General features: G+C 43.0%; 1 protein-coding gene across 3 annotated transcripts in view; it reads left to right on the plus strand.

Moving 5' to 3' along the window:
- LOC115099385 (kyphoscoliosis peptidase-like) overlaps nt 1-24,773 on the plus strand; it is a 121,011-nt gene that overhangs the window by 17,324 nt on the left and 78,914 nt on the right. For 2 of the 3 annotated variants that reach the window (XM_029616992.1, XM_029616993.1), the window contains 2 exons: nt 10,436-10,495; nt 20,061-20,143. In XM_029616992.1, coding sequence (XP_029472852.1) covers nt 10,436-10,495; nt 20,061-20,143 — 143 coding nt within the window. Of the gene's footprint in view, nt 1-10,435; nt 10,496-13,406; nt 13,686-20,060; nt 20,144-24,773 lie in introns of those variants that run through there. The other variant, XM_029616994.1, reaches the window with a different exon arrangement.

A 24,773-nucleotide genomic window follows, 5' to 3' on the forward strand; every position in this document is an offset into this window, starting at 1 on the left:
TCAATAAGCAAGAAAATTCCCATCCTAAATGACACCCTAGACATCAACCTAGACATTTGTGCCATCACGGAGACCTGGATAAAAGAACTGGATATTGTCCTTCAAAATCAATTACCCACAGATGTTTTCGATATCATATCTATCCCCAGACCCAAAAGAAAAGGTGGAGGTATCCTCTTAACAACCAAAAAGAATCTCAAACTAATATATCAACCTACTGTCCCCCCATCTAAGATGGAGTTAGGTCTCTTCAAATCCCAATCGCTTCAAAACTGCCTTATTTACTCCCCCCAAGGCACTCTTGACTCCAACCCATCCCCACTCATTGAATACATCGCTAAGAATATTAACATAGACATCCCTACCATCATCCTTGGAGATTTTAATCTTCATGTTGATTCCACCCCTCGTACAAATCCTGTGACACCATACTAGAATCACTAAAGGCTATTGGCTTCCGGCAGATCATCAACAACCCCACCCACCGAGCTGGACATACCCTAGATCTGATCTTCATAAATTCCCGCATACGAATGGACAGCCCCTCATTCTATCCCATTCCCTGGTCCGACCACGTTCTCATTAAAACCACCTGTTCCCTTAACAATGCCCCCCCCCCCCCCACAAACCCTAAAACTATCATACACTTCAGAAAAACGTGCAACCAAGACGACCTCATCACCTCCCTATCAGCCACCCTCGACCGCCTAGGCCTCTCCAATGCTGATTTGGCGATAGCCTCCTGGCACAACCTTACCAATACTGTTGCAGAAAAAATCTGCCCTCTACAATCAAGAGAAATAAGCTCCTCTCAAATGAATAAACAAAAACCCTGGTATACTCAGAACTTGAAACATATGAAACACCAACTCAGAAAGCTTGAAAAAAGTTGGCGCAAAGATCCATCTCGTACACTACTCGCTAAATATAAAGCTTCCCTCCATAACTACCGTAACATGCTAAATAAAACTAAGAGAGATTTTTACATCCACAAAATTCACCACCTTCAGTACAATGCCCATGCCCTCTTTGAATTTGTGGCTTCCCTTACTAAACCCCCTCATGCCCACATCCCAGACGATGAAGCTAGTACCAAATGCGAGGACCTTGCACTATATTTCCAGGATAAAATCAATACTCTGTTACTATGTTTCCCCCCCCCCACCACCACCATCCCTAGCAGAACGCCCCCAACAACCACACCATGAAACTAAATTCTTTTGAAACCATAGCCACTTCAGAAGTTGAAGCCATTCTCAAGAAACTAAGACCATCATCTCATCCCACAGAGTCTATCCCCACCAAATATCTCCTCTCCATACCTAACATAATCGCCCAACCCATAACCAACATCATAAACATTTCCATCACCACTGGCCTAGTACCTAACCCTCTCAAACAAGCGATTGTTAAGCCCATACTAAAAAAACCTAAACTTGACCCCCTCAGACCCATCTAACTACCGTCCGATCTCTAACTTACCCTTCATATCAAAAGTCCTTGAAAAAGCAATTAACCGCCAACTCACAGACCACCTCGACAATCAGCTTCTCTTATCCGCCTCACAATATGGATTCTGAAAGTTTCACAGCACTGAAACCTTACTACTCTCCATGGCGGATCACCTCATTAAAGGCCTTGACAAAGGTAAATCTTCATCCTGGCTCTTTTAGACATTTCCTCGGCCTTCGACACTATCAACCACGGTATCCTTATCCAGAGACTTGGTGAAATTGGAATAACTGGTGTGCCCTCAGCTGGATCATTTCATATCTCAGCAACAGACAATACAAAATTAAAATCAGAAACCATGAATCCAAGGCCATGCCCCTTAACCAGGGTGTCCCGGCAAGGCTCCTCCTTATCTTCTACTCTTTTCAACATTTATCTTCTGCCCCTCTGTTGCCTACTGTCTGAACTTAGCCTCCCACACTTCATCTATGCAGATGATGTGCAGATCCTCATACCAGTTGACAACTCCCTACCCAAAGCTATTAACACTTGGGAATCCAGTTTATCTGCAATCAACAACCTCCTATCCAACATACATCTTGCCCTCAACACTGCCAAAACAGAACTTATGCTCATCTCACCACATAATACTGACTCCTCCCTCCTCCACATTCCTCCCACAACCATTGCTTTCAACCAACATGTTAGAGACCTCGGTGTCACCCTAGACAACCATATCAATTTCAAAAAATTTATCAATTCCACACTTAAAGACTGCTTTTTCAGATTACACACCATGAAAAAACTTAAACCCCCTCCTTCATCTCTCCGATTTCCATAGAGTAATACAGGCGACCATCTTCTCAAAAATTGACTACTGCAACTCCCTCCTACTTGGTCTCCCTAAGAACACCATCCACCCACTCCAAATCCTCCAAAATGCCACCGCCCTCATCCTCACCAACACCCGTAGAAACGAGCACATATCACCCGTCCTCAAGGGCCTACACTGGCTCCCCATCGAATACCGCATCCAATATAAAACCCTTTCCATCATTCACAAAGCCCTCCACAACCCCGAAATGAACTGGTTCAAAGAATCATTAACCTTCTACACCTCCACAAGACCGACCAGAAATCAATACCTAGCCACCCTAAGCACACCCTCACCCAAACTCTACAACCTTGCCACAACAAAAGCTCGTTCGCTTTCTTTAGCAGCTCCTGCCCTATGGAATTCTTTGCCAGTTAGCCTACACCAGGAATAGTGCACAAAGAAATTCAAGCAGAAACTTAAGACCTGGCTGTTTAAACTGGCATACACTGACACTGGCTAAACACCCCCCTGAACCCCTCTAGCCCTCACCCCCCATTCCTCACCCTCTCTATGTCCCACTCCCCCCCACCTTTTCCCCGTTCCCTTCCCCCTCTTATTGAACCTATCCTTAACCCTATCTCCATACCCCCCTAGTCGCTCCCTGTACATACCCTCTGTAAATACTATAAATATTGTAATTCAAGCTCATGTTAATCGCCTTTAAGCTAAGTTTAAGTGTTCACATCTGTTATCTGTATAACTTACCTGTTTTATATGACTAGTTCCCTGTAAAGCGCTACCACGCCAAGTTCATGTTTCATGTAAACCAATGTGATGCTCAGAGTGTATGTCGGTATATAAAAACTTCCAAATAAATAAATAAATAAAATAGGATAATGAATAAGCGTTGTCAAGTTAAATGTAAGGCATTGAGAAGACAGGCTAAGAGAGAATTTGAAAAGAAGTTGGCCGTAGAGGCAAAATGTCACAGTAAAAATGTTTTAAAATATATCCAAAGCAGAAAGCCTGTGAGGGAGTCAGTTGGACCGTTAGATGATCGAGGGGTTAAAGGGGCACTTAGAGAAGATAAAGCCATCACGGAAAGATTAAATGATTTCTTTGCTTCGGTGTTTACTGAAGAGGATGTTGGGGAGGTACCCGTATCGGAGAAGGTTTTCATGGGTAATGATTCAGATGGACTGAACCAAATCACAGTGAACCTAGAAGATGTGGTAGGCCTAATTGACAAACTGAAGAGTAGTAAATCACCTGGACTGGATGGTATACACCCCAGAGTTCTGAAGGAACTCAAAAATGAAATTTCAGACCTATTAGTAAAAATTTGTAACCTATCATTAAAATCATCCATTATACCTGAAGACTGGAGGTCATTTAATCCTTCTCTCTGTTTCCTGTCTTTTAGCCAGTTTGTAATCCATGAAAGGACATCGCCACCTATCCCATGACTTTTTACTTTTCCTGGAAGCCTCTCATGTGGAACTTTGTCAAACACCTTCTGAAAATCCAAGTACACTACATCTACTGGTTCACCTTTATCCACATGTTTATTAACTCCTTTAAAAAAGTGAAGCAGATTTGTGAGGCAAGACTTGCCTTGGGTAAAGCCATGCTGACTTTGTTCCATTAAACCATGTCTTTCTATATGTTCTGTGATTTTGATATTTAGAACACTTTCCACTATTTTTCCTGGCACTGAAGTCAGGCTAACCAGTCTGTAGTTTCCCGGATCACCCCTGGAGCCCTTTTTAAATATTGGGGTTATATTAGCTATAATTCTAGGGGACTTCAACCTCCACACGGACAAATCTCCACTCCCATGACAGCCATTGGTTTCAAACAAATAATCAACACCCCCACCCACAACTCCGGACACACCCTAGACTTAATATTCATCAACAACCACATAGACCACTCCCACCCCCCATCAGCCTCAACCATCCCCTAGTCATACCACAAGCTCATCCACACCAACCTACAACTGATTCACCTACCCATAGAAGCAAACCGAACCAACAAATCCATCGAATTCATCAAACCATGCCCAATCAACGAACTCACCGAAATCCTACCAAACAAGCTAAAAGACCTCGACAGGAATGACACAAACACCGCCACAAACTCATGGATAGCCGTCAACACAAAAGTAGCAAAGATCAAATGCCCAACTATCAAAAAAATAATCAAGACCACCAAATACCCTGGTACACACCTGAACTAAAGAACATCAAGCACCTTCTAAGACAATCAGAAAGAAAATGGAGAAAAGACCCATCCCCTCAACTAAAAGATAGGTATAGAACCATGCTATACATCTACAGAACAGACATTGAGAAGGCCAAAAGAGATTACTATGCCAAAAAGATCCATGACCACCAATTTAACCCCAAAACCTTATTTGCCTACATGATAGATCTGATATAACCGAACCCTAACACACCTCATCAAGAATACTCCTCCAGAAATTGTGAAGAACTCGCCAACTACTTCAAAGATAAAATTACTAAAATAATCATCGCCAACCCACACACCAACCAGCCTGCACCCAACTCAGAACACCTCACCATACCATCTTGGACCCAATTTGAAACAGTCGCCTCTTCCGAAGTAGAATCAATAATTCAAAAACTAAACCCAGCTGCACACCCCCTCGACCCCATCCCCATAAAACTCCTAAACCAAATCCCAAACACCATTGCCAGACCCATAGCAGACATAGTTAATATATCACTTGAACAAAGCACTTTCCCTGACTCAAATGTGCCTGCATCAAATCAATCCTCAAAAAGCCACAATTCAACGCAGCTGATCCATCAAATTACCGACCCATCTCCAACCTCCCCTTCATCACAAAGATCCTTGAAAAAATCATCAACCGCCAACTCTCAGCACACCTGGAAAACCACAACATCCTATCCCACTCCCAACACAGCTTCAGAAAATACTTCAACACTGAAACGCTCCTCCTCTCCCTCACAGACTACCTCCTCAGAGGCCTTGATCACAGACAATCCTACCTCCTCATCCTACTCGACATCTCTGCCGCCTTTGACACTGTCAACCATGAAACCTTACTAAACAGACTAAATGACATCGGCCTAGCCAACCCCACACTTAAATGGTTCAAATCATACCTGACAAACCGGTCATACAAAGTGAGACTTAACACCACTGAATCCAAACAAATTCCCCTCACACATGGTGTAACTCAAGGCTCATCCCTCTCATCCACCCTTTTCAACATCTACATCCTCGCCCCCCCCCCCCCCCCCCCCCCCCCCCCGTACACTCCTAACCAGATGAAATCTAACCTTCTTCCTATACGCTGATGATGTTCAGATTCTACTCCCATAAAAGAAACTATCACAAACACACTAAAGACCTGGGACAAATACCTTCCGAAGATAACACAACTACCATCTCAACTGTCTCGCAACCTCAACCACAACAAAACCGAAATACTTCACAATAATAACAAGACCATCTCAACTCTCAAAGACAACAACTCAGCACCTGCCACCGAGTTAGAATAACCTCCTCAGCCAGAGATCTCGGTGTACTCATTGACAATGAACTCAACATGAAGAAACATCAACTTAATAATAAAAGATGGATTCTTCAAACTGCAGATACTCAAAAAATTCAAACCTGCCCCAGACTACAGAACAGTTCTCCAATCACTTCTATTCTCCAAACTCGACTATTGTAATGCACTTCTTCTGGGCCTCCCATCCAATTCTCTCAGGCCACCACAACTCCTCCAAAATGCAGTGGCAAGATCACTCTCAAACACCAAAAGATCTGAACACATCACACCAATCCTCAAAAAGCTGCACTGGCTGCCCATCCCAACAGGATTCAATACAAAGTGCTAACACTCATACACAAATCACTATTCACTGAAAAATTTGACTGGCTAAGCCCAGCCCTACATTTTCAAACCACCCAGAGAGCACTCTGCTCCACCAATACCGGACTCATCCCAACTCCATCACCAAAAACGGCCCACCTAACCTCAACAAAGAACCAAACCCTAACAGTGGCAGGTCCAACTCTCTGGAAAAGCCTACCACCCCAACACAGACTCAACCCCACAACCCAATCATTTAAAAAGAACCTTAAAACATGGCTCTTCAAAAAAGCATATCGAACAACCACCCTCCACCCACCACACAAAGATACCCCCCCCACCAGCACAAAGATAACCCCCCCTCTCTCCCCCCCCCTTCCCACAACACCCCCCACAGAATCGCATAATCAAATATTGCGGTCAACCCCAACAACTCAAGCTTTCTTATTACACTGGATACAGAGTTCCAACGTTTTCTGTCTACCTCCTCTATTATATATAATGACTCCCCACAGACCAATTATTAGGTTACAAAGATGCAACGTTAAATGTCATAAAAGTAATTGTAAAAAGTTATAAATTTCATTGTAAAAAGTTATAAAGTTCAATGTATAATGTTACATAATGTTACAAAGTTCAATATAATGTCGCCAAGTTCCAATGTAAAATCAGAAGTCTATGTTGTTAGACCCCTCTGTTACACTGTAAACCGGTGTGATATGTCCGATGAACATCGGTATAGAAAAACAAATAAATAAATAAAATAAATAATTATTTTATAGACCTTTATCATATCTCCCCTCAGCCATCTCTTTTCCAAGCTGAAGAGTCCTAACCTCTTTAGCCTCTCTTCATACAGTAATTGCTCCATCCTCTTTATCATTTTGGTCGCCCTTCTCTGTACCTTTTCTAATACTGCTATATCTTTCTTGAGATGTGGTGACTAGAACTGCACACAAAACTCAAGATAAGGTCGCATGATGGAGCAACCAGAGGCATTATGATATTCTCTATTTATTCTCCATTCCTTTCCTAATAATCCTTAGCATTCTATTTGCCTTCTTGGCTGCTGCTGCTGCACACTAAGCAGAAGATTTCAACATATTATCCACGATGACACCTAGATCCTTTTTCTGAGTGGTGACTCCTAATGTGGAACCTTGCATTGTGGAGCTATAATTTGGGTTACTCTTCTCTTTGGGCTAGAGTTTCAAAGCCCTACGCACGTAGAGGGGGTTACACCTGCCGGGCCTATTTTCAAAAGGCCCAGCAACGCGTGTAAGTCCCGGGGCTTGCAAAAAGGGGTGGGGCAGAGGGGTCCAGGAACACAGCAGCCATTTGTCTGTGCTAGTGAGTAGCATAAGGATTGATAAAGGAACTGGCCTGCTACCCATGCAATTCTGGATAAAAGAAAAGAAAAAAACTGACTGCTTGGGCTTTTCATTATAGTAATTAGCCCAGATAAACATAAAGAATCAATTTCCTCAAACAAAAAAAGTGAATCCTCAAGAATTGCAAACAGCTGCATGTCCTGTGAGTCTGTGCTGAAAACTTCCATGCCTGAAGAAGCTGGCAACTGCATGCAAGTGGACACCAAATTAGTGTGCACTCTCTGCTGATTCAGAGGCCATGTTGTTCTTAGCCGCCAGTTTTTCCACCTATTTTTTTAGCCTCTCTGACCAATTGAAGCCATTTCATCCTCTCAGTAAGGGTGACCCTGAGCTTTGACGGATACATTAACACAAATCTTATACCCAGTGCATTTAGTCATGAGCATGAGCAAACCAGTGCAAATTCTCTCCTCTGCGCCGAAAGACAAGTGGAGTAATCTTGAAACACCAGGACACTATTGTTGTTGTAATTTACTTTTTTCTCAGATCTCAACACCTGAAGTATCTCCGCTTTATGTGAAAAATCCAAGATTCTGTCAATCACCATTCTCAGCCTGTCTGCCATCTCCTTCCAGGCTCCTAGTCATACGCTCAGTGCACAGCAGGCCACGTGCAGGCAAGAGGCCTAATTCCTGCATGAGGCAGGATTCCAAGAACTGAGGCAGGTCCTTAACAACTAATTTGGATATTCCGATAAATTGCAAGTTATTGCAGCGAAATCTGTTTTCTAGATCTTCAAGTCGCTTGTCTTGCTTTTGTACTAGGAAAAAGTTTAAGACATGGCTTTTCAAACAGGCATACCCTGAATAGGGTACGTTTTCCCCACTTTCCTTCCCTCTATTCTTCTAGCTTCCTCTCCCCCTTCTCCCTTTGTCCCCCTCTTACATCTGATCCTCCTCCCCATTATTTCACTATATGCATCATATTTTGTATAGATTACTGTATTCATCTTATATTACATCATCCAGTGTTAATCCTGTAAATCCACTCTCATATTTCAGTATATCTCAACCTAGCTTGATGGACTCTCTACCTGGGTAACATCAAGCTAGGTGGAGAGAACATTGCCCAAATCTCATCTTGGAGTGAGTTTCCTCACTCCGAAGGTCATCAAATCTTCACAAGAGACCACTGTTCTGTTCGTATGTGTCACGTAGAATGTCAAAGTGGCCCCCAACCCCCTATACTCATACCTAAACCCCACCTCGAGTTACTAGGTGGGCCTACCATAGGGATACAAATACCTACCTATGGGGATGACATTATGGCCAGTCTCTCTCTCTCTCACTCTCTCTCTCTCTCTCTCTACCAAAAATGGTCCACCCAGTGGTCATATGCAGGAAATACAACAGGTCTGACACATATCACAAATTCTGATAATGTGCACTAACTTAGCTCTTCACATAGGTAATTAGCACAAATTGTGATAAACTGAATTTTTGCATAAACCATGCCCCTTTTGCAATTGCATGCAGTACTTACTGCATTTTGATAAATTCAGGCCCTTGTTATTAGTTACTCCTTTTATCCTATTCTCCCCCCCTCCCTGTTCTTTGGTTCCACGTTCGTTCCCTTGTTTCCCCCACCCTTGTTCTCTATAATACGTTAAGTTACCTGTAAACCGATATGATGTACCCACGAATACCGGTATAGAAAAGTTCTTAAATAAATAAATAATGCTTTCAGTTCGATTAGTTCATCTCGAGTACTGTAGACAGAGTCCTGATAATCTAACACCCATTGCTCTAAGTCAATGAACCTCGTTTTGTGTGCTGCATCTTTTTAGTTACTTCCTCTGTCTTATCCACAACATTTTAAAACTCCAGCTCAAGGGCATTCATAGCTACAGCTTTTAACTCTACTATCGCTGTTGCATGCATAGAACTGCACTCCGGAGACTGACGACTGTCCGCTATTTTCTCTTCCCCTGTCTTTGCCTGTTCTTTATTTTTCTTGGCTAATCTAGCCCACATGCCAATCATGGCTCTCAGATCTGTGCTGAGGACAACTCCTCTCAGCTTGTTGCTGGTTTCTGAGCAAAATTAGCCCTGGATTGAGGCGGATTGAGTGGATGGGGGTTCAGAGCGAAGTGAATCACATCTGACTTCATTCACTGCACCCATGTGATCTTCTTCTTGTAAATAGTTTTTAAAAGTTATATTTTAATAATTTATATTTCTGAAAATTGTGTGCATCTCATTATTATGCTTGCTGTAAACTATGTAATCCCATCATCCAGTCTCTTTCTACACTGACACATCCATTCATTCTCACACCTACACAGAGCCATGCATGTACTTTGGCTGTAGACCTTAGTCCTTTGAGCTGTTCTCCATGCGTAATTTTGCTTGCTTGCAAAATGTGTATGTCAACCTTTTATAAAACTGCATGTTTATTTTATTTATTTTCTGCCTTCCAGGCACTTCAAAACAGATTACATTCAGGTACTGGATATTTACACATATGCGAAGCATAGGCACATATATGCCATTTTTCCCCATACATAAACCTTCTGAAAATTAATCCCATAGTTTGGTTACTCTGAATCAGACCCTTTTGCAGCCCTTGAGGACCAGAGTTGAGAACTGTCTTAGAGCATCCAGGCTGAATGATGAGTGATCCAGGTCTGTATTTTGCCACCTTGCACTAAAGGGCTTGTAGTTCCAGTTTTCCTAAGAAGACTAGAACTACAAGTTATAGACAAAGTAGGCAAAACCAGGACTGGCTCAGCTTGTTAAGGTTGACCTGCGACAAGTAATAACCTTATCTAATAGTAATAATATATTTTAAATTTATACTCCACCTTTTGTGAAACTTCAAAGTGGATTACATTCAGATACTGTAGGTACCTGGGGCAGATGGGAACCCTATTCATTACCCTCATGAAAATATTTTACTGTTTTCTAGGTCTTCAAGTAAATGGACATAACCAAGTTCAGCATCAGCCGAGCATCCAAGACTTTCATGGTAAATTCTTACAACTCTGTGACTTTTGCATACTTGTGAGCTTGACTCCATTTCCACCGGAGATTAGAGTCCACTTTTGGTGTTCTATTCTAACTTCCATCCCAATGCATTCTAGACCACTTAATACTGGGGTCTTTTTTTCTATAAAATAATTTAATGCTTTGGCATGGGAGACAAGTGCCAAAGGTGTGAACACAGACAGCAGCAAAAGCAAAAGAAGAAAGGAACCAATGCATCAGAAGGTGAGGCCAGGGTGCCAGACAGAATCAAATTGTTTATAAAGTCAATAAAACATACAAATATTTTCCCAGAAGGGTTTTTCTTCACAAGCTTCTTTTGTTAATCAGTGTCTGCAAGGCAATTAAGATATGGTCACTTTGGTTCAGTGCTTTGAGAAGAACCCAATCTGACATCGGTGCAAGCTTTTGTTATTCATTACGAATTGTAGAACTCATTTGTTGACACTGCTGAACAGTTTACTAATATTTCTGTTGACACAGATCCCTCTATAATGATTTGGGTTACTGGTATCCCCATATTTATAGATTGGTATAATTATTCCCTCTGAATATGTCTTAGGGAAAGGGTCAATAGCTTTACTGGTGTTTCCTGGAGTTGTACACTGCTGTATTTGAACATTTCATTTACTACCCTATCAAGGCTTAATTGGGTTTAATTGTCTGGAGGTATTTCTTGATTTCATGAACGTAACACCTCCAAATGGGGCACATAGCATGAGAGCGACAGGAGTGAACCTACCTTATCATCTAGGATATGTTGGATATGATCTCAGTCTCTCAAATATTCTTCTTAAAATACTTGCATTGTACCAAAGAGAACTTCCTTCTGGACTTCATAAGAAGTAATGAGGCCAATATTTAAAGGTATTTAGCTAGATAACTTATGAATTATCCACCTAAATGCTGACTTTTGAATACCTCAGGCACTTATCCAACTACATTTTATCTATAAACTGAGTTAGGAGGGACATCAAAATGAATACATCCAATACACTATAATTGCAAAAAGAAGTTATCAAGACAGAGAAGGCTAGTACAGTGGGACAATAACAAGACGTAAATGTCATATACAAACACATATTTCTATCCAAGATTTCAGGCCTCTTGACAGTAATAACACTTTTTCTTGCACACACAAACTCAAACATCTTTAAAAATATATACATAGATGCTTTTTTCCTTTGCACTGGGATAGACATTCAAGTCTTTGTTTTTTGATTGGTCTCCTTATCACTGTAGGTGAGGACAGTTTTGATACCACCCTTTCTCACAAGCCAACCAACAGGAATACTCCCCTGTTCTTTGAAAGTCACCACCCTCGTTCCCTCTGAGAGAATATTCTGGTGGGTCAGGTCATTAGACTTTGCCGCCTACATTTTACCCAGCCTGATTTCATTATACAAATCAATGGCATGATGTCCCATTTCATTGCCAGGGGATATCCTCCGCCAGTTGTGAAGCGGGTGTTTAAATGCGCTCTGTACATTAATAGAGATCTGGTTTCCACAAAGTCTGCAGATCCTTCTGACCAGATGATTGTGTTTGTCCTTTTTCGGATAGGGTGAGGAAGGTCTGTGCGGTCAGTTTTTGCTCCTGACCCTATTTTTTACCAGCTGCCCCATTTTGCCTTCCATCGCAGTAAGAGACCTCCTAATCTTTTCAGATTTACACACACCTATCACTTCTTCTGATACGGTATACATGGGACACTATCCGTGTGCCATTGTGCAGCTTATTCATCATCGCTCTCTTTATCTGTTTTCAGACATCCAGTTACTAGTAAAGTATACCCGTTAAGATATTCTTCTACCTGTTTCTCTATGGGAGTTGTATATGTCATTCTTTGCCCCGTCCCTTACTGTACATAGGCAAGACAACTCGTGTTCTCAAAATTAGGATTCTTGAACATCGCTCATGCCTTTGGCTTTCTAGACAAGAAGCACTCTTGATTTTGCATTGGTTGGAAACCTCTCATTGTTTTGCTGATTTGAAATTTTTTATGATAAAAATTGGCTGCCAATCCAGTGGGGGAGGGGGAAGGGGGGACGTTTCTGAATATTTAATCTGCCAGGAACAGAGATGGCTTTATGAACTCCAATCTTTGTCTCCCAGCAGCTTAAATTGGGAGATAGAATGGGGCAGCTTCTTTTGATTTCATTTTGACTTCGATCTTTCCTTATCATTCCTGGGGCTGACACTACTATTCATGTCCTCTTCTCTCTTGGTGAATGGGGACTTTTATTCCTGGAGTTCATTCATTCATTTATTCCTGAATTTCCTTGGTAGATCCAGCTTTCATTCATGCTTTTGTGAGCTACCTTCTTTTGATTGGTTACATTTAGTCACCTCCCATGGTTTTTGTTTGGCCATTATGAATTAGGAGACATCTGTCACCCTTGGGTACTGAATATTTGGCACAGTCTTTTTATTTTGATCTTCACTTTCTTGAGACCTGGGACAGTTTCATGTCATTCTGCTACAGGATTGTGTTATATTTGAAGTAGTTATATTACAGTATATTTTGTTTTGGTTTGTTTTTTTTTACTTTTGATTTGCTTATTCTGATAACCTGTGCTAAGATTTGTGCCTCTCTGTTGCATATATTTTTTAAGATTTTTGAGTTTGTATGACATTACTGTCTTGTTGTTGTTCCACTTCTCGTACCTGATAGCCTCTTTCTGTAATTTCAGTATAAAGGATGTATTCCTTTTGATGTCCCTCCTGATACAGCCCTCCAGCAAAACACGAATCGTGTCAGGGGACTCACTAATGAAGAACTTTATAAGTGAAACTCCCAATAATCAGCATTAAGTGACTTAATATTTCTGGCATTGAAATGGAGGACCGTGTAAAGACTCCTCATCACTCACTTTATTGTATATTGAGGGTGTGGTTTTGCTATTTTAGCTGAGTGACAGGGTGGGTCTTCCCCCAGAGGGAATGTACACCCTGGGCAGTATAAAACCTGAGTTTGGTGAAGAATCTTGAAGTTGAATAAACTGTAGTGTTGTGCTGGGAGATAGGGTGGGACTAAGTGCTGTGGCCTGGCCTTGATTTCCATATTTTGGACTCAGTGGAAGACAAGGAAAATTTTCTACGGGGAGGAGAAGAAGGAACACCAATCCACCGACAGAAAATGGGGAGGTTGGTCTTGGGAAACTTCTTGAAGTGTGAGTACTTGGATAAATTGCTGAGGTAAAAAGACTTATTTTGCATGAGAACTATGCATTGTGGAAGTGACTGAAAGATTTTGGAGAATAGAATTGCTGACTTTGTCTTGAACTTGTTTTTGTAACTGCTGAATTTTTTGTTGTTTTTTTTTGCTGTGGATTCTCCTTGATTCTGACTGAAACCTAGTTAATCTTTTCTAAGTAAATTGTTTTCTGTTTGGAGAACCAACATTCTGTATATTTTTTGAGGTAGTCTTTTCCCAGTTTGGCCATGCAGGAGATCCTGTCCCCCTTCCACAGGATCCAAAGTCCCTACTCGCCCAACCCCGGTTGAGGGAATTCAGTACTGTCCAGGCTGGAAAAGTGACCCCTGGCTGAGGAGTGGTTTCAAAATGACACACGAATTGGGGACTGTTACTGGGAGAAGTGCTCCTTCAGCTTTTTCCAATTTCAGTGAAAACTGCATTGTTTTTGACCAAGAAGCAGCTGAAATGTACCTTTTTTGGATTTGCTGGGTTTTTTCAAAGATGGCTACCTTTCCTGCTGGCAGTTTGGAAGGAGAACCACCTAGCCAAAGAGCATGCATGGCCCTGAAGAGGTGGGATTCCACTCATAGCGACTGAAGTCACATCCCTGCTGATGACCCTGAGTCAATATTGAGGAGGATTTCACAAAAGGCAGAGGGGATCAGCACCAAATGTAGGATCCATCTTTGAAGTGGTGTGGAGAGAGTGGGGGAAGTGGGGGGTAGTCACATGATCAGGAGAACAACTGCAAAATTCCAACTGGTGATTGTTCTGCATGATGCCAGAATGACCTACATGCTTAAGGACTGGATATGGCTCTCAACTGAGAGAAGAGTCCACATTGGGAGGGCTGAATGCCATGGGTGCCACCAGGTCCAAGAACCATGTCCAGCACTGATTCACTCATGCCCCAGTGGTGTTCGGTGATGTCTTCAAATTGCGAACAGCACTACCCAGAGGGAGATGGTGTGGTACAAGAGTGAGAGACTGCACTGGTAGCCGAGGGGGACCCCCCTAAGTTGCCCACCTTTTTCTGGAAGGCAGCACAACTCTGGCTCTCTCTCTCCTCCCCCCACTTCTATCACACATCCCCTCATCACCTTCTCTGGCTCTCTCTCTCTCACACAGACACTCCCCTTCTGGCTCTATTTGCCACCCTATTGCCACGAGCTCTTTTGTACCCCTTCTCCATGTATTGTACCCCTGCACTCCCTCACAATGTCCCCTCTCCCACAAGATTTTCATGCACCCTATCCCATGGTTCTCTGATCACCTCAGACAGCCCTAGTTTGCAGTGCTGATTCCAGGGAGATGGGAGAGGAAACTGCATTTATCTTCTCTTTTCCTGCTCCCCCAGCATTCAATCTCCTCCTCACCTCTCTCAACATTAAGCCCCTCTCCCAGCATTTAGCCCATCCTCACCTTCCCCCAACATTTATCCTCTCCCACCACCCCCTCTCATACCATTAGCATTCACCCCTTCTTAACTTCACTCCCTTTCAGCATGTATCTCTTCTTCCTCCCAATCAATCACAGCTCCCTGATTTTGCTCTTGATTGCCTTTTTCTTCCTTCCCCACTGCTCGCAGAATGAATTCTGAGTCCTGGGATCACAGGCAATGGCTGTCTCCGTATCTGGTCCAACTGATCCCCTCCTATTGAAACAAGGGGACAGGGTGGGAGGGAATGAGACTAGAGCACAGGACCCAGCTGTTCCCTACAAAGAAGTGATCAGAACAACTGTTTGAGATTTGAGGTATCGGCCAGTAGGATTTGGGGTATAAGCCCTGCATGCCCATGGCTAACAGTGTCCCTCTGGGAGATGATTCTGATGAACAAGCTCATGTGACCCAAATGGGAGTGGCATCTAAGAAGACCATGCCTTCTATATTATATGACTGCTGAGAATTTTCTGCATGGATCCTGCAGAATAACTGATATAGAGATGGAACCTTTGTATGTGATAGATGGGGTCCCCCAGTTATACTTTAAGGTTTACTATGTCATTTAATCTATTTCGTGCACAGTGACTGTGTGCATATGTAAAATAAAAAAATCTTTGGTGATGAACTGTTATTGTTCAGTATAATTTGTGCCACAGATTGTTCTGTTGCGATTTACCTATATGTGTGTGCTTTTCACTCCGTCCTTCTCTTGTGCTTATACACTGACGGGCAGATTTTAAATGCCCTGCTCGCGTAAATCTGGCTGGATTTACGTGAGCGGGGCCCTCGCACGCCGGCGTGCCTATTTTGCATAGGCCGCCGGCGCACGCAGAGCCCCGGGACACGCGTAAGTCCCGGGGCTTTTTTAAGGGGGTGTGTCGGGGGCGTGTCGGAGGCGTCGCCAAATGACGCGGCGTTTCGGGGGCATGGCTAGGCATTTGGGGGCGGGCCCGGGGGCGTGGTTTCGGCCCGGGGTGTGGCCGCGCCCTCCAGAACAGCCCCCAGGTCGGGTCTTGGCGCGCCAGCAGCCCACTGACGCGCGCGGATTTACGTCTGCCTCCGGGAGGCGTAAATCCATGGATAAAGGTGGGGGGGGAGGTTTAGATAGGGCCGGGGGGGTGGGTTAGGTAGGGGAAGGGAGGGGAAGGTGAGGGGAGGGCGAAAGAAAGTTCCCTCCGAGGCCGCTCCGAAATCGGAGCGGCCTCGGAGGGAACGGAGGCAGGCTGCGCAGCTCGGCGCGCGCAGGCTGCCCAAAATCGACAGCCTTCCGCGCGCCGATCCCGGATTTTATAAGATACACGCGGCTACGCGCGTATCTTATAAAATCCAGCGTACTTTTGTTTGCGCCTGGTGCGCCAACAAAAGTACGTGATCGCGCTATTTTTTAAAATCTACCCCTGAGCATTTACAGGTGGATAGGGAGAACACATGAAATAAATTATTGTTACTATTATTATTATGATTGCTAAGATGGGAACAACTGTTTCTGGACATTTTGACCCAGGCTGACCTTATATAACAGCTTTTTTTCATACTTTCAAACTTCTTATGGCATTGCCAGGGTGCTTTTTGTCCCCCAAGATTAATGTTTTTTTAATGTGCCTTATTGCTGCCTTTGTCCCCAACTATATCTTATAGAACCAGACCAAATACATTTTGGAGAAAGTATGCAAATGAAAAGGGTTGCAATTGATGGGTGCACAAGCAATTTTGGCTTCTTATCCTTCATTTGCACAGATGTCATTCCAAGAACATGCTTCATACACTTCCTCCACCATCATTGAATGATGCATATTGTAATGAGGTCATTAATTCATTCTGCAACTCAGAGGCTGCCCAGCCCCAAATTTGTTTTATTTTACTTTTTGGGATGTATATCCTGCTTCATTCAAATAACCTGCTTAGAGTGGGTTGCATTGCATTAAATCAACATAAAGTCACATAAAACCAACAAACTGTCTAGAATGTCATAGCAATGACCAACATAAAACACAGATCAAACCCATCCATTGCCTTCTGCTCATAGACCCCAGTATTCCATTTTTCCTTCTTAACTTTAAGCAGGTACCACTACACTACCCCCCCCCCCCTTCCCAGCATATACACAGATTTAATTAAAAGTGTCTTAATTATAAGCCTATTTGATGTTATTCAGCCACCCAAGGCCAACCTTTTCAAACTCAGAATCATGTTTAAAATATTCAGCAGACCTTCGAAATAGGTAAGTTAAGCACTGTATCAGTTCTGTCTCACAGAAACCATTACAAAGACTACTGGAGGAGTTTATGGCAGGTTAAATACTTTTGCTGTTTGGATTATTGTTTCTTGTGTCAATTTTCTGGTAATCTGAGTCTTGGATTTCCTCGCAATCTGTGGATTTGAAGAGGTGAGAAGGTTTTTGTTTTTTTCCTCCTTAGAGATATATTTTCCTTTTCAATGATTGTAATCTCTCATTGTTTCATTTTATTATTGTAACTAAGATACAGGTACAGAGAAGGGCAACCAAAAAGATAAATGGGATGGAACAGCTCCCCTATGAGGAAACGCTGAAGAGGTTAGGGCTGTTCAGCTTGGAGAAGAGACGGCTAAGGGGGGATATGATAGAGGTCTTTAAGATCATGAGAGGGCTTGAACGGGTAGATTTGAATCGGTTATTTACACTTTCAAATAATAGTAGGACTAGGGGGCATTCCATGAAGTTAGCAAGTAGCACATTTAAGACTAATCGGAGAAAATTATTTTTCACTCAATGCACAATAAAGCTCTGGAATTTTTTGCCAGAGGATGTGGTTAGTGCAGTTAGTGTAGCTGGGTTCAAAAAAGGTTTGGATAAGTTCTTGGAGGAGAAGTCCATTAACGACTATTAATCAAATTTACTTAGGGGCAGATTTTAAAACCCCTGCGCGCCGGCGCGCCTATTTTGCATAGGCCGCCGGCACACGCAGAGCCCCGGGACGCGCGTAAGTCCCAGGGCTTCCTGGCGGGGGCGTGGCGGGGGGCATGGCAGGATGACGCGGCGTTTAGGGGGCGGGGCGCAGCGTTTCGGGGGCGGCGATGTGGGCGTGGTTTCGGCCCAGGGGCGTTCCGGGGCGTGGCCGCGGCCTCCGGAACAGCCCCCGGGACCGGACTACGGAGCGGGGCAGCCGGCCGACGTGCGCAAAGTTACGCCTGCTGAAAGCAGGAGTAACTTTGCCGACAATGGTAAGGGGGGGGTTAGATAGGGCCGGGGGGGGTGGGTTAGGTAGGGGAAGGGAGGGGAAGGTGGGGGAAGGGCGAAGGAAAGTTCCCTCCGAGGCCGCTCCGAAATCGGAGCGGCCTCGGAGGGAACAGGCAGCGCGTGCTGGGCTCGGCGCACGCAGGTTGCACAAATATGCACCCCCTTGCTCGCGCTGACCCCGGATTTTATAAGATACGCGCGTATCTTATAAAATCCAGCGTACTTTTGTTCACGCCTGCTGCGCAAACAAAAGTACGAGCTCGCGCAAGTATTTAAAATCTGCCCCTTAGGGAATAGCCACTGCTATTAATTGCATCAGTAGCATGGGATCTTCTTGGTGTTTGGGTAATTGCCAGATTCTTGTGGCCTGGTTTGGCCTCTTTTGGAAACAGGATGCTGGGCTTGATGGACCCTTGGTCTGACCCAGCATGGCAATTTCTTATGTTCTTATGTTCATATAATTGAATAAAGAGAGTTAAATACTTTCTGTTGTGCTAATTATGATTAAACTCTAAAACCATGACTTTGGCATGGGATGGAAAATTAGGGACATTGCTATATTTTGTACACTATGCTTTCTTTTAATCATATTCATATTTTAGGGACAGGAATATAACCTGGTCAAAATTAGAACTGACAAAGTCTGATGACCAAAGCACTAATTCTGCCTTTTAGCTAAAGAAGCATCCCTTTTAGTTGCATAGGTTCTAGCACTCGTACCCTCACTTTACACCTAGTCAGCAGAGTGGGCTCATGGCAGTGTGCACAAAGCCAAGAGTTTTTGAATCCTTTCTGGCAAATTATCGGTGAGAAGTGGCAGGTGCCAGTGGAATGTGGAAGTAACACTCCAGCAATCTTGAGCATGAGGTGCAGAATGAGTGGTATGGAGCCCGGCATTCTTCTGTGGCAGGGAATCGCTTACTCCGAAGGGTTTGCATGGCAGTGATGGATACATAAGACGTCTGTGAATCGGTAGTTCAATGTTATCAAACCTATAGGATTACACAAACATTTTTCGATACTACCTGATTTTTTTTTTCTCTACCTCTGTCTCCTTTGTTGTCTGTCTGTCCATTTTATTATATTTTGCTTTGGGCTTTTACCTTTCCAAATACCCGTTTCTAGTCTGTCTAGTTTAATTGTTCCTATCATTTCCATTTTCTACCTCTACTATCCTTTTCCCTCTCTCTGATTTCATTGTATGTATTTTTCTCCCACTTTGCCTCTTCCTTCATCCCTCATTATTTATCTTTGCTATCCGAGGACCCCGCGAGCATCACTAAACATGGAATCTCCATAATGCTTTGTATTACTTAACATGAAATTCCTGTGTCATGCTACCTAGAATCCCCTTGACTATCCACATCACTTAACATTGAATTCCCCTAGCACTGTAAGGTAAGCAACAAGGAGATTCCCACATTATGGTGCTATATGTCATTGAACATGGCATTCACATGGCACAGCATCTCTCTTGCTTTTAAATTCGCCTGACAATACAAGGCTTAAAACATTGACTCTCCCAGCTGTGGCATGACACTTGTCACAGAAGCCCTCATTACTTTGTCACTGAGATCACTTACTATATATAATAAAATGAGCAATGATTTCAATGTCAGTAGAGGACTTGCCTGAAATTATAGCAGGATGCTTACCCTGGATTATGACCTTGCTCTGTTTATTTTCAGTATATCCATGGGACAAATCAAACTTGAAATCTATGGCATTAGACCTGAAACAGTTTCAGAAATTGGATGCCTTTGCTTCACAGGTAAGAACTCATACGGCAAGAGCATTTTAATCAAATGCCCGTTCCAAGAAGATTGGTCCAAAAGGAGCTCCTGATAGCTCCAGAGATAGTGGATGCAAATTTGGAAAGAACATAGAGAAAAGCTTTCTCTAATTGCTTCTCAGGTGTAGAACAGCTTGCCTGATGTACTCTGACTTTAGAACAACTATTTGCAGTTTAGGAAGTAGAGAAATGCATGGTTCTTCTGTCAGGCCTTCCCAGAGGAGAGAAAAGTGGTTGCAGTGAATTTGTTAGTAGGGGTTGGTTAATAAGAAGTTATTTGACAAAAAAGGAGATTTAATTAGCTTGGTCTGATATTGGGGGGTGGGCTGTTACCCATAGGGTGGAATATATGAAGACAGCTGTAATAGAGAGTGGTGATCAGGAAGTTGAAGATGATAATTTTAACAAGGTTTTATAAGATTGTATTGTGATTAGGTTTTAATAATGTGTTATTACTTAAGCTTATAAGTAAGCCCAGCTGGATAGGGTACATAAGATGTGAGAGGGTCTAGTACCTGAGTGAACCAAGTAATTGGGTCAAGCCGATGGTGTAGTGGACCTAGTTTAAGAGGCACGAAGGGTGTAGAATGCCCTAAGCTGGACAAAGATCTCAGTTTTAGAAGAATCTTTCAATGAGCCCCTCTGACTGTCCCAAACCTCACAATAACCAAAAAACAGAGACTCGATCCTTAAATATATTCTAAACGATTCTTTTATTTTCTGGTGTTACCACCAACAATCAGTGTATAACATAGAACTGAAAGACACTGATTTGATCAGTCTACATAGGCTTCCACCGCTAGGCTTCAATAGTTATAAAATTACAGGAAATAGTAATGCACCAGCTCCTCATTCATTATTAATTTTTACCTTAAATCTAGTCTGGTGTGGTTTTAGTTAAATTTAATTAGTGGTTATTTTAACTATCAGTCTCTTATCCGTAATTTGTTTTATTGGATTTTAAAGTATCATTTATTTCATTTTTATATATTTAATTGATTGTCTATCTTATCTTGTTTTAAATTGGTTTTAAGAATTATGATATCACATGCTATATTTATGTTTAATTTCATTGCATTGTAAACTGACATGAAATCAGTATGAACGTCGGTATATAAAATTGCCTAAATAGATAAATAAATATACATCTTTCCCTTGGTGAGGAGAACTGCCTACAAAATCCTCCTCACTCTTCACTCCAATAGCTTAAGGTACACACAATGAAAACAATTTCCTCCCACTTCAGAAACTAATTGTCCCTTTTCTTAGTAGCAAACAAGAAAGGTGATATCATAAACATCCACAATAGGAAATCTAAACAGGCAAAGGAGGTTTCCCAAGTCAAAACAGTCCACAACAGGAGAGGCCACCCCAGGCAAACCCACTCCCTAGATGGGTTCCCACCAACTCCTCCCACTAAATACTAAACCCAGCACTTTATACTGGAGGAACACTCCCTCTAGAGAACTTCTCATCCTTCTAAATGGAGAACATATCCCATTAAGGTCCACTAACTACTCTTTCCATATGTTACTGAGTCCAAATGCATCGGGTGATTTTTCCAGAAACAATGCTATCTAGTTGCCATTCAAAATACTACCTTTCTGTTCTGTCCACTGACCAATAGCTGACAGATTCTGTTCTCCTATAATAGAAGTGGCCAACTCCGGTCCTCAAAGGCCCCAACCAGGCAAGGCTTTCAGGATATCGACAATGAATATGTATGAGATAGATTTGCATGTACTGCCACCACTGTATGCAAATCTCTCTCATACATATTCATTATGGATATCCTGAAAACCTGACTTGTTGTGGCTCTCGAGGATTGGATTTGGCCACCCCTGTTCCTATTGTATGAAAACAACCCTTCGTTACACAACCATCACCCAAATGTAGGTCAAGAGGTCTTCCCCACCCAGAATCCTCTCCAAGGTTTTCTTAGTGGCAAAAAGGACTTCATGGGAGACCCATTACATTTATTTTGCAATTTTTTTTCTTTTTGGCTTGGTATGATTTATACTTATTCAAAAGTTACCATAAATAGATAAATAAGATAGATCTAAGTACGGGCAGGCTCAGGATTACCGTCAGAAGAAAAGCCATGGATGCTACCTTATAAAAAGTTTGCGTATACCTTTCTGTAGCCAAATTAAATAAGCAAAATCAAATCCCCTTTTCTCCACAAATTATCCATATAGATTCATCTTTTGAGGCCATTGCAGTACATGTGTACAATAAATTAGAAGCCTGGTTAAACAGGTGTGGTTATTTGAAACATTTTAGTGGCTTTATTAGGCCAGAATTTCAAGCATATTGTCACATACATCTACTAATGCACCTCAATCCTGACCCACAGCACCTCCTGCTGTTCCAGTACTAAGACCAGAACACACAATACTTTCTGTGCACCTCAGTCCTGCCTTGTGATACCCCTGCTGAATATAGCCTGATAACTTTATCCAGCTAATTAGGATTTTACCTGGCTAACGTTAGGACTAATCTCTACATGACTAAAGTTTGCTGCATAAATTAGTTGGAATAACTGGATAATCCAACTAATTTAACTCTGCCATAAAACACCTGCAGAATACTGATTTATCCATATAGGTTTAATCTGGCTAAGTCCTTAGCTGATGATACAGAGGTGTTGAGTGCTGGGAAATTTTTCACATAATTGTGGGATTTGTCCAGCTAATTCTACACTTAGCTGGACAAAGTTATTTGAATAAGGGCCCCTTTGTGTCCTTATTGAAACCCACAGGATTATGCATTTCAAAATTCCTTGAGGGTGACACTTAATAAAGCAGAAATGGGAGGTCATGTAGTGTGATGAGAGAGGTGGGGCCTTAATCCACAACTGCTCCAGAGCCTCACTCCTTATTTTAGCAGTAAAACTTACTTTTTGTTATCCTTTCTGGACTTTGGCGTTTGTTAGGTGTGAGCATAGCCCTGATTGCCTAACTTATGGTTTGTCTGAAGTACAGACGACTACCAGGATTGTTAGAAAGGAAAAGGATAAGGTGCAGCCTGTGGCAGGTAAAATGGCCAACGTTGTCACAACTCCTTGTCCCCTAGCTCAGCATCCAATGGGTGGAACATTGTGGCGCTTGAGGTGGTAGCTGCTTTGGAAGTCAAATTTGAGAAGGTTTACAGTAAATTTGATGAAATGCAATCCTTGTTGGCTGACACTACTAAATGCTTGCAAGAAGTAGAGATCCATGTATCTAATGCCGATAACTATGTGCACACTCTGGAGGTGGATAGCATTATTAAAAGTGGGAATATAAAAATGAAAGCAAAGATGGAAGATCTTGAAAATAGGTCACACAGAACCAGCCCTTGCTTGATAGATCTCCTGGAGACGATTACAGAATGAGTCTTGCCGGATGTACTGGAGGCCTGGCTAGTGAAGACCTTAGGCCTGTCTGACATGCATGGCATCCTACGTACGTACTGAGCATATGCATCAGATGAGAGTGCGGGCTCCATTCCAAAACAGATTGAGATCTGTCATCGTCAAACTACTAAATTTACGGCATAAAGAAGAGTTTTTGTGGATGTATCATCAAAACAGAAATCTGAAATAGGAGGGAAATCCTTATTATTTTGGCCAGAACTTAGTCTGGGGGGTCTGGGCCACTGATATGAGATTGTTGTGAGGCATTGTGGACCCTTAATCACAATGGGGATGACTCCGCCCAGGGGGGGGATCCCCGTGGGGAACCACTGCGATAGGCTGACACAGATAGCAGACACAGAATGGATAGAATCTTTATTGTACTACTGCAAATAGATGGTGAAGCAGGAAGGTAAGGCACTGATCCACGAGGTGCCAATATGCTCAACAGGCTCAGAAGTATAGTCTCACCCAGATGTTCATGAAAGGCATGACCCCGCAGTGCGGGTTATGCCTCGGCTGGTGGGTGGAGTTGGAGCGCTGGATCGTAGAGATACTCACAGAGTGAAAGCATCTTCCTGATGGTAGAGTGGTGGGACCGAAGGTCCGTGGTGCAGGATATGAAGTAGATAGACCCTCGAGGAGTAAGTACCCAATGGTCCAATATCCTGGAAATGAAGAGAGAGAAAAGACCTCCAAGGAGCAGTTGTCTTGGTTAGTGAGGACCCCGAAGGGAAGTTGGAAGGGAGAGACCCCCAAGGAGCGGGTGTCTAGAGCTTCTGCTGGTGCGAGGCCCTTAGCGTGAAAGTGGCATCTAAGCATACAGCTTAGAGTAGGCAGAGTAGTGAAGCGAAGTCTTTGCTAACTCAAATTGGTAGCAGAAGCGGAGGCTAGATATATCCGGAGGTACTGACGTCATGCAGTGGGGCCGTCCCCGAGGTTCCCGCCATGACGTGTATTTGAGCATCTGAGATGTGCGCGCTCGCACCCTAGGAAGCCACAGGAGTGAGCATGGCGGGTGGGGTCACTCATGCTGGTCTGAAAACGCCAAGGCACTCAGCACCGGAGACAGCCATCTTGCCCAAAGAGAGAGAAAGGGGCAAAAAAGAGGTAAGGCAGAACAGTCGCAGCCATCTGCGACTGACAGATGCAACAGTACCCCCCTTTGAAGGGCCCTCTCCAAGACCTCTTCCAGGTGGTCTGGGCTTGCCT

The sequence above is a fragment of the Rhinatrema bivittatum genome, chromosome 9 (genome assembly GCF_901001135.1).
Source record: "Rhinatrema bivittatum chromosome 9, aRhiBiv1.1, whole genome shotgun sequence".
Lineage (NCBI taxonomy): Eukaryota > Metazoa > Chordata > Amphibia > Gymnophiona > Rhinatrematidae > Rhinatrema > Rhinatrema bivittatum.